This window comes from Ptychodera flava, chromosome 22 (assembly GCF_041260155.1).
Source record: "Ptychodera flava strain L36383 chromosome 22, AS_Pfla_20210202, whole genome shotgun sequence".
NCBI classification, from domain to species: domain Eukaryota; kingdom Metazoa; phylum Hemichordata; class Enteropneusta; family Ptychoderidae; genus Ptychodera; species Ptychodera flava.
The window spans coordinates 14,981,801-14,993,099 of record NC_091949.1 but is presented as its reverse complement, the minus strand read 5'-3'; the positions used below and the strand labels follow the sequence as shown (position 1 = coordinate 14,993,099).

At 35.7% G+C, this 11,299-nt stretch overlaps 1 protein-coding gene across 2 annotated transcripts; it reads left to right on the top strand.

Annotated features, from left to right (window-relative positions):
* The first annotated feature begins 118 nt into the window (after positions 1 to 118).
* Positions 119 to 7,045, top strand: LOC139122759 (cyclin-dependent kinase 1-like). 2 transcript variants are annotated; one of them, XM_070688457.1, is made up of 8 exons: positions 119 to 236; positions 878 to 943; positions 1,286 to 1,442; positions 2,415 to 2,538; positions 2,994 to 3,164; positions 3,892 to 4,055; positions 4,686 to 4,827; positions 5,317 to 7,045. In XM_070688457.1, the coding sequence occupies exons 2-8, from the start codon at positions 907 to 909 to the stop codon at positions 5,425 to 5,427; spliced, it is 906 nt and encodes a 301-aa protein (XP_070544558.1). In that variant the 5' UTR covers positions 119 to 236; positions 878 to 906; the 3' UTR covers positions 5,428 to 7,045. The 2 variants fall into 2 exon arrangements, with proteins under 2 accessions (XP_070544558.1, XP_070544559.1); XM_070688458.1 differs by lacking the exon at positions 119 to 236 and adding an exon at positions 457 to 632.
* Positions 7,046 to 11,299: the final 4,254 nt, after the last annotated feature.

Sequence of the window (11,299 nt, the reverse complement as noted above, 5' to 3'; positions counted from 1 at the left end):
TGATACACGCATTGTGCGTATTTCCCGTGATTGTGTATCGAAGGCAAATTAATCCTAACGTTGATGGCGCAACTCCGATGAAATAACTCGAAACGAGGCTTGCAATGCTAAGCCGCCATTGGTAGATGCAAATTTTGACCGCTCTGACCTTGATTCCAATTGGCTCATTCGAAATTGGCGGATTTTACGAACTGGAAGAAAAGAACGTCTGGAGTTTTAAACGTAGGGTTTCCACGGTATGTATGGTTTTGTTGTTTACTAGCTTGTAGTTTCACGGTAAAAACACGCAAAGTCTTCGACATAAGGACTTCCTACGCAGCAGAGTTTTAGTCATTTGATAGATTGGGCATTTTTCGACAAAATCGTCAATTTTTTTTACGAAATTCGGAAACAAGCATGCTATGACTTGACCTCGCATTGTGTGGTAGGTTCATGGTGAGTTCGAATACTCACGAAGTCGCCGCGAAGAAAACGTGACTGCGGGTCTTCAATTTGTCGAAAATTTAAACCAAAACATTCTGCAAAGTTGTATCCTACATTTCCGCAGAATCCCATCGAAATACACAGTTACTGGACGCAAAATTCGATATACACGGTCACCTACGCGTTTTAAAATGGCAATTTTGGCAACTGTAAGTGTAAACAAAGAAGGATTTGAATTTGATTTGTGTACTCTTTCAGTTATCATAGTTTTTACAGTCCGTTTAGACAAACGATTTCTTCTTATTTGACCTCCTACGGAACGAATCGAAAAGTAATCGCCCATTTTATGTCCCTTCCACTATATTTAAACATTGGTGTGAGAGGTAACACCCGTGCATGACGAATGGTTTCAGCATAGATAAATGTACAATAGTTTAGAATATTCTCTCCACAGAAAGCGGGTCGGTACTCAGTGCAGTTATCATGGAAGACTATGTGAAGATTGAGAAAATTGGAGAAGGTATGGTATGGACTTCATTCTGCGTTTTCTAAATTGAAAAGTCTGTTGCCAAGCAATCGTATATCTCGATTCAAGATTTTGTAATGGCGTTCTACACTGAAAGTGTAACAAAAGGCTGGACATACCAACAGAAACTGTGTGACTCTGAATCCATTTTATATGAGTTCAGTTTGACAATTTGCTTGTTATGATGATAGCAATGCATATTGATCTATCTCTCACCTGGTATATGGAAATTTTTCGTATGCTTTAACATTTTTTTTAAATACAAAGTAATAGTGATTGTGCTAAATATCCTGGGGATTAATTTTTTGCATGTATTCCCATAACATCAAAATTAAGGTACCTATGGAGTCGTCTACAAAGGCAGAAACAAGAAAACAGGCAAGTTAGTTGCCCTGAAGAAAATACGTCTTGAAAGTGAGGAGGAAGGTGTTCCAAGTACGGCCATCAGAGAAATATCTTTACTCAAAGAACTCAATCATCCAAACATTGTGTGGTAAGTGCAAATCTTCAAAAAAAAATTAAATTGCTTATTTATAATGGCAGCACTTTGAAATACAGTTTTACCTCTGTTGATTGTCGAAAACATTTTTTTCAAAATATTTTTATCATTGCATTTTATAACTGCCACTCATTGCCTCGAATTCTGATCTTCATGTTCCAAATCACAGGTAAAATTTAGAGAACGAAGGCACTGTAAGTGATGTTACCCACTATTCTGTAGGATCTCTACACACCGAGATCACTCATTGAACTGAATCTAATTTGTGCACAGTACAGCTTGGCCCATATTTCAAAATTCTGACTGAAAGCATTGTTTTGACAATCATGATTTTCTTATATTTCCCACTTTGAATAATGAGAAAATTAACGCCTTTTTTTCCATGGGGTGGATGGCAATTTTGTAATCCGCAACAGCTATTTTTTGACATCCATACACAATATTTTCCAGGAAACTAAAGGAGTAAGTTTCATCTGTTCTGGTAAAAGAAAGGATATTGACTTGTTTGAATGCTCATGACAAAAGAAATTTGCATGTCTGACAGGTGGTATGTTGAGACCTTGAAAAGTTGAAATTAAATTAGTCTTTAACAAAACATGTCTGAGTCACAAATCAAGGAGAACTGTGGGTAACCTCACTGTTGAGGGGGAAGCTTCCACATATGAATGTAAAATGCCATCTCTTTACTGATACTAGTACTTGCGGTATCTTATTTTTTCAGCTGTAGTAAGTCGAATCCATTACTCAAAAATGCATAATTTTGTCAAACATTAAGAATATCAGCTCACCGATACTCAATGATTCCAGTATTCCCTATGCATGTAACATTTGTGATATTTGCATAATTTTATTCAGTTTGCTCAGTGCATCCATACTTTAATAAAAAAGAGTATAAGAAAATTTAAAAGAGTTATGATAAAGTTATCTCATCATACATGACTAACGTCTTTCTTTTTGCTTTTTCAGTCTTCAGGATGTTTTGATGCAAGAAGCCAAACTTTACCTAGTATTTGAATTTCTGACAATGGACCTCAAAAAGTACTTTGATAACATACCATCAGGAAAATACATGGATTCAGGTCTTGTTAAGGTAACTCAAGGAAATTGATACGGTCATTTGACTGATATCAAATGTCCTGAATTGCTGCTTCTAAAAAGTTAACTGTAGGCATTCCTGTTATTTTACAATTTTGATCTCAAGAACTTATTAAGTGCACTGGTAAGAGGCATTCAATCATATCCTATGTAATGAGAATGAAATGTCTTTCAGTTTTTTTAGTGCACACTGAGAAACATACCATTTCACTTACTTTGTTATTGTACTTTGCTCATTTTGTCTGCTAAAAAGATAAAGAAACTATTTGTTTGCTGTTGTTCTTTGTTTGCTACCTAGCTTATAGACTTTACAAGTGATAAATTATTAACTTGCGAATTGCCTGATGAAAGAATCTAGTGATTCAATCAACTGCAAAATCTATTCTCATAAAAAGCATTGCCATGTTTCTTTGTATGATAACCAATCATTCTCATCCTTTATTTTTCCAGAGCTATCTCTATCAAATTTGTCAGGGGATTGTATTTTGTCACTCAAGGCGTGTTGTCCACAGAGACCTCAAGCCACAGAATTTGCTTATTGACAGTAAAGGGCTCATAAAGCTGGCAGATTTTGGTTTAGCAAGAGCCTTTGGAATACCAGTCAGAGTCTATACACATGAGGTAATTTAATTGCTCACGATGTCATGTCAACCGGGAATGAAAGTAGAATCTTTGCCATATTGTTCTAGCAGCGTACCTATCTAGAGCATATCATTTCTGATTTCAAAGACTGAATTTTTCTCATTTGCTTTTTACCAGTGTATATTATGACAATAAATTCCTTTGTGTCAAAGAAAATCACACATTTGGCGTAACATAACCATGTTGCAGGGGATCACGATGAATGGCAAACTTCTCAGTCAGTATCTTTACCAAGACTGAAATCATTTGGTAATCTGTTTGCATCGCATTATAAGCTTCACAGGTCTTAGTCAAAACAGCCTACTGTTGAGATTGGTGTTTGATCAAACTGCACCTGTGTGAACCAGAACTTGACACATTCAAGCCATATGGGAGCTTTTCGCATCCACTGTCTTTTTGTTTTTATTTTTGAATGGTTTTTGAAACATGGAAATTAACAAGCAATACAGCAACCCATTTGTTTTTACAGATGCATGTTCTTTAATTTATGCTCAAATTAATCCACAGTACTTGTACAAGTACTTTTGACCTAGCAACCACCTCTACATTTATCACCTGATTTTTTTCAAGGAGAAATATTCAGAAGCAGTGACATGTTTCAAGATTAAACTTTGAAGTGATTACACCAGTGCAATAAATTCTCAGGAATTCTGAAGGTCAGGATTTGATTGACATCGATAGCTAATGTTTGTATCTTCAATGTCAGGTTGTCACCTTGTGGTATCGTGCCCCAGAAGTTCTCCTTGGATCACCCCGTTATTCAACTCCAGTCGATGTCTGGAGTATTGGCTGCATCTTTGCAGAAATGGCCACAAAGAGACCTCTTTTCCACGGAGATTCAGAAATTGACCAACTCTTCCGGATATTTAGGTAACTATTGTCCAATGAGGGGCTGAGGGTAATAAGGACAGGTGTGCAACAACAAACCTAGACTGTTTTTGTCATCCAAAGCCCTTTCCATCCATAATTTGAACTATGAATTCAGTTCTGCTAAATTCATCCGATAATGATAATGAAATAATGTGTTAATTTTGGTCTGATGGGTAGACTTCATTCAGGTCTGTGATTGTATTCAGTTCTTGTGTATTTGCGATCATTTGCATGAAAATATTATAGTTTTGTGAACATAATAATTGGAAATTACACTCGAATCTATACCTGGATTGTGCTGCACTGACTCCACTCGGATGGCTTTGCCATGAACTACAAGTATATACTAGTAATTTGCAGCCACCATGGTCAAATTGTTTTGTATCATAAAATAAAGTGACAGATACAAGAGGCTTCTTGTGAATCAAACAGCTTGTCTGTTTATTCTCGGACTTGAACAAATTCAGTCTGATGGTCGACAATTAACCTGGTGTCTGAGAAGAGAGTGAGGCCCCTATTGATATCAGTATGTTTATGAATGACAGTCACACCTACCAGATGTCTCTAAGCCAAATTTTGAAGTTGACATTTCAGCTTATGATTACAACTTTAACAAAATCTACTTCACAGGACATTGGGAACACCAAATGAAGACTCGTGGCCAGGTGTCAGTTCATTGCCAGACTACAAACCATCATTTCCTAGTTGGAAGTCCAACACACTTCATACAGCTGTTAAAAATATCGATGAAGATGGTTTAGATCTCTTAAAGGTTAGTGTCACTTTCATAAATATGATTTTATATACATTATATAAGTGTATGCCTTATGTTTTAACTGTTGTTAATTTCTGTCATTGGCACAATTATTCCACCTATAAACTGCTGCATGTACTGAAAAACCCAATGTGTGTAAAGCTAGTTTACAGTATAAGGTACCAATCATCCTCACCCCGATGATGGTATAGATGCTCAAGAGCACAACACCATGCATTAGTCTAAAATCACTGTATGAATGTAGATTTGCTGTTCCAGCCTTCTTATTTGGCTCGTGAACTCACTACGCTGTGATCGCAAGTCCAGTACCCACGTTGCTGTTACTATTTACTTCACATATGTAATTACATAAAACTAATTTGTTTTTAAGTGTACTTTTCCATAAGTACACTTAAAAACTTTATCAATTGGCCAATATTTCACAAACTTTTACCTTCCCTCATGCAGTGTTGATCTAACACTTACACTATCTCATTTTGTTTACAGCGAACATTGATTTATGATCCAGCACATCGTATCTCAGCAAAAGCGGCGCTGGACCATCCATATTTCATAGATCTCGACAAAGCGGCACTTCCTGGCTCAGTGATACAGTAACATATCACGACTCAATCTTCATGTAACATGACAACCATTCCCACTCTTGTGCCATATTACCTTTGGTGTGGACTGGAAGATCTCATCACTTGAGTATGATGAAGGGAATGTAAAGAGCGCCCTCTGGTGACAGATCTTCTAGTCTACGTTGACAGAAAAGTGGGTTATTTTCAGAAGGATCGGGTCAAAATTCACATAGGGACCAAGAGTTTAATGAGAAAAGTACTCGATAGGGTGGCATAGCGATTAAACTTCTAGCTCCATCAGATTATAATGTACGAAAAAAGTAATTTTTTGTTTGCAAACTAAATATTTTGTATGAAGGACTGACCATATGTACATACCAAGTCAGGAAATTTGTGGACCAAAAGTTGAAACTATTGTGTTTGATTTGAATTTATCGAAGTTGTTTGATGAGGCCTTTCTCTTTTTTTTTGTAATATTTTATTTTGCAAGTCAAGGCATGAAGCCTTGGTTAGGAAGTTGAAAAATTGTTTCAGTCCTGCATTTTGGAAAGGGCTTTAAAAAAAGTGTTACCTAGATAACTTATGAACATTGTTATGCCAGTATACATCAGAGAAACAGCTAGACACTTGTCTTTGTAGCATTCAGGCATTCAAATGATTACTTGAATGTATTTTAGGGTGATATTTTCCATTGGCACTTCACACACAATAGTTGTGTGTGGTGTTGTGGGATGTACGTGCTCATGAGTACTGAAAAAGTGGTCTCCATAGCCACACCATCTGTAAATATTATAATCAAAGACTTTTTGTCTTTACTTTTCCCATGACCCTGTCAGCGGTCTTCTGTGTCATTTATATACTGTCCCCTTTCTCTTATCTATAAGTGTGGATGAATGTTGATGACTGTCCTTTTTTGTAAACTAGTTTTGTCTTATTTGTAATTTAGTACAAATAGTCGGACTGAAAGACCTGTATTTTGTCATTTGATTCTAAACAGACTGCATGGTCATTTGTGTGTTAGCGCTATGATTTGTTGTTGCTGCATCGGGTAAAATTATTTGGTATCATGACATTCAGTGTGAGGTCAAAGGCCATGTCTTCTCTTCCTGTCAGTTTAGGAATATAAATCAAGCCTTTCCCTGTTCTCAACTGCAGCTTTCCAACAACTTTCTGGATGGACGTAAAAAGCCATTATCTGACAAAATATGTGCAATTTTTATCAACAACCACTTGATCTCAAGTTTCCTTATACCTGAAAACTTGGAACAAAAGGCTTGAGGAAAGAACATGGTTCCCCACAGTCAATCTGACTTTGACTTTTTTGTATTTTGTCATGTAGCTGAAAGTGGAATAATCTTTTTATTTTTTCCTCTATTTTACTTTTCTTTTTTTGCCTCAAAACACTTTTTCATAAAACTAAATAAATCGATAATTAATCACCTATTTAGTTGAAGCAAAATGTTTGTAGAAATATTACGAACTGTATATCTGGACCATGTTCTAAAACCTTGCAGACTCTTAAAAGACCTGTAGCAAAATTTTTGCTTTATAATACAGAAATTTATTGTATTTGAAGGACTTTGTGAATATTGTTTCCATCATTGACAATGACCTGTACATCATATAATAAACATTGATTTAATTGTAATGGATTATGGATTGTCACTGGTATGTATTATTACATGCCTTGTATATTGAACGTTGCGCGCTCTGTAGGATTCAATGGTTACTCACTGATGACGTTGTGGGCCACATAGTCATCACTTGACTGAAAGTGGACGGAACTACTTTCAGCTTGACAACTTTTGAATACAAAAACGTTTCAACTACATGTTTTGCATAGGAAATCAATTTTTTAAAAAAATTACACAAAACATTGATAAATGGTATAACAGTGGTTTCAATATTCAATGCCCCATTCGATGATGAATCGTTCCATTTTGTAATGGATTTTCGTCTAAGGTGGAAATAAAGCATTTGACTATCATTTGGCAATAAATCTAAATATTTGGAGTAAAAACTGTAAGAGAGGCATGTTGTAAAAACATTACAGTCCAAACATGGGACCATGCACCCTCAGGGTAGGAGACCATTTGCCTTCCTTACATCGGGCAAATGGTCACCTACCCTCGGGCACATAGTCCCATGTTTTGGTTATAATATATTATACAGCCCAACTCTTCAACTGGGATTTGTAAATGTAATGCAGAGATTACCGGCTGCGCATGTGAGGGCTTGTGATTCTCATACCTGGGCTGTTAGACTTCTGTTAGATGCCTTTTGACATTCCAGTCATGTTTCTAAATTTTGGATCAGAATTGGTGATATTTCATAAAGTTGTTTGACAAGCCATCTTTTTCATGTCGTATTCCATGTACAGTTATCGGTCAGTGGTACAGGAAAAAGTACTTCACTTGAAAGCTATTGCTTGAGAACATTCCTCAAGTGACAAATCTTTGTGTAATGCATAACAAAAGTACTTTTTAATTGGAAGCATCGGAATATGACAGCCCACTCAGAGTCACATGACCTGTCACTCATCTTTTGCACTACTTTAAGAACCCAGAGTTCTCTGGTGTGTGTTATTTTGTGCCAGTACCCTGAGATGAGACTTCATTGGACTTTTGAGGCATGTGACAAAGTATGGTGAAGTATTTTTCAGCATACATATTTAGGCACGCAACAGCCCATGACCATATCGCTGTTGGTTATTCATGATGATTCGATTATTTAGGAGCAAATTGCAAAACCAACATCAAATCAAAGAAATACCCGCTAAATGTGCCTTGGGGACAGCTACTTTGCCTCAAACTTTTCAATCCTTTTCTGATGTGCCATTTGTGTGGGCTCATTTTTAAGCGCTTGGATGAGTGAGAAAATTTTTTACCTCACTTATTTGAAAATCAGAAATCTTTATTTCCCACAGAGTTAACACAAGGATGGCAGTCTTTTTGAATTTAATATTTCGGTAAATGTTACTAGGTAATTTGTTATTCTTGTACCAAACTTTGCAGGGTGACCCAATTTATTCTTCATTTGGTAAGAACATGGTTGATAATTTCATAAGGGAAAGTTGGAGCAAAAGACTTTCAAACCACATAATAGTAAGTGAATTATGGGATCACAGCACTGGAGAGAAGTTCATTGCATAAATTAGGATTTCTGTCACTTTATTGCCTGTGACATTGGTGAAAGAGTCCTGCTTGAACATAAAGAAGCGACCTAACAGCCAATATAGCTCCGCTGTGTTTATGTAGAGAATAACTTTTTTTGACACATGTTGATGAAGAAGGTGGAAATCTTCAGTGGCCAGAAAAAAGTAGTGGCTAAAATAACTGCAAAAATACGCGATTGACGATTTGAATATATCACATTGGATCATCCCTAAGAACATGTCAACCAAAGCTATCTGACGAGTAGTTTTTTGAGAATAAAATTTTCTGACCAAAAATGGCAAAAAATGCCCGAAGAAATAAAAATTGAAGATTTCACCATAATTTCAATTAATCATATATTTAAATAATCCCTTGGAACCTGTATAACAATTATCAATGCTATCAGATTTGCAGTTTTTGAGGAAGAAATTTTTTGACCAAAAATGGCAAAAAATTGCCCTAAAAATACAAAATCGCAGATTTCATCATAATTTCAATATATCACATTTAGTTAATCTGTACAAACCTGCATATCAAATTTCAAAGCTATCAGACCAGTGGTTTTGGAGAAATACATTTTTTGACCAAAAATGGCAAAAATTGCCCCCAAAATACAAAATTGCAGATTTCGTCCTAATTTCAATATGTCATATTTAGTTCATTTGTAGGAACCTGCATATCGAATTTCAAAGCTATCAGATGAGTAATTTTGGAAATATACATTTTTTGACCAAAAATGGTAAAAATTGCCCCAAAATTACAGAATTACAGATTTCATAAGAAATTCAATAAATATTACTTAGTTTATCTGTAGAAACCTGTATACCAAATTTCAAAGCTATCAGACCAGTCCTTTCTGAGAAACACATTTTTTGACTGAAAATGGCAAAAATTGCCTAAAAAATACAAATTTGCATATTTCTGCACAATTTGAACAAATCTGAAGTAGATCATCCCTCGGGACCTATGTACCAAATATCAAAGCTATCTGACCGGTAGTTTTGAAGAAGATTTTTAAAGATTTTTTGACCAAAAAGGACAAAAATTGCCTTAAAAAACAAATATGCAAATTTCACCACGATTTGAACAAATCTAACTGAAGTCACCCTAAGTAAACTGCATACTGAATTTCAAAGCAATCGAACGAGCGGTTTCAGAGATTTTTTTACCAAAAACAGCAAAAAATGCCCCAAAAATACAAATATGCAAATTTCACCACGATTTGAACAAACTTAAGTGAGGTCATCCCACGTGAACTGCATATGAAATTTCAAAGCAATCGGACTTGCGGTTTCAGAGGAGAAGGCAATTGTTGACGGATGACAGACGCCGTACAGACGCCGACGGAAAATCAACCTATTTGATAAGCTCCACGTCGCTGACAGCGGAGCTAAAAAACTATAGTTGCTGTAATGTTTATGAGATTGACATAATACAGCTGCAAGAAACCCAAGATCAAAACATGAAAGCCATCTTGCATTACTTAACATGGAAACAATTTTTGCCAAGATGAAATAATTGTACCATGACTTCCACTAGTTCTCGGGCATCCAAAAATTGGAAACTATCTAGCAAAGGATTGGAAAATGAATTTCAAATGAATCCTTTGGCACATTTTAGGAAAGATTAAGAAATACACAATGTAAGTGATTTCATCACAGTCTGAAATGACAGTGACAGTGGAGAGTCAAAAAAGAGGCTCCGAAATATTTTTCAACCAAAAATGGACAAAAAATTACAGTGAAAATTGCAACCTATGGAACATGAAAACCTTTACGCCAAATTGTCCTCAACAATCCTTTTTTCAGTTTCCGTGGATCGGCTATGGAGAAGAGTGAAGTATTAAAGTCACAAGGTAGTGTGCTTTTATACACAAATTACCTTTTCTCAAAGCATTCAAACATTAAGAATTCAATAAAACACAGCCAAATTTACTGTTAACTCTTATGTTTGGACAGCAGACTGACTGAATAGAATTGAAAAACTCAAAATAAGTCATGAAAACAGTATGTACCCAAGACAGCAGGTAAAATCAACTTTCTTAGAACCAATAGAGTGCTGTTGGGAAAGACCCTTGGCTTGCAAAACTGAGCCTTACTCTCTATGCAAGGATATGGCATTTTCTTCATGATTATAAAATTACATATAGACTTGAGAGGCAAAAAGTATGAGATCTCAAAATCAGACAATTTATCAGGACTCTGGTTAGAAGTCACAGATTTAGATTTTGATGATCTTGACACTTTAAAGAGAGGACACTACCGGTACTCTACGTCATGGTTTTCTTTATTATTCAAAAAATGTAAGAAGTACTCCAACATGATTTTGCAGTCACAGTAATGTGCAGTAACTATATTTGGCAAGTCATTAACCTTGCCCATTACCTTTTGACCTATGAACTTGATAAACCTCACACACTACACCTTTCATGTAAATGTAAAAACAAAAACACAAGCACTGAACTCTTGGAAAGATGAAATAAAACATGTTCTCCAGTTGACAGTACATTTTTTTTCTCAACACTGATCATTACATTTGATCTTACAGCTTGACATAAACCTGTACACTGTCTTTTATGTCCATGCAAAAAACAAACACAAGAAAACATCCAGCAAAGACAGCAGTGAACTCTTCAAAAATTGACAATAACAAATGTTTTCCAGTTGGCAGTACAATTTCATCATCAACCTTGATAATTGCGTTTGATCTTACAGCTTGCAAAAATCTCACACATTGCTTTTCATAGAAATA

Excerpts from the sequence above, each read along its gene's own strand:
- LOC139122759 (XM_070688457.1), top strand. The coding sequence starts at position 907 with ATGGAAGACTATGTGAAGATTGAGAAAATTGGAGAAG. Across the intron at positions 2,539-2,993 it reads TGGATTCAGGTCTTGTTAAG|AGCTATCTCTATCAAATTTG; the intron begins GTAACTCAAGGA and ends TTATTTTTCCAG. Across the intron at positions 3,165-3,891 it reads TCAGAGTCTATACACATGAG|GTTGTCACCTTGTGGTATCG; the intron begins GTAATTTAATTG and ends CTTCAATGTCAG.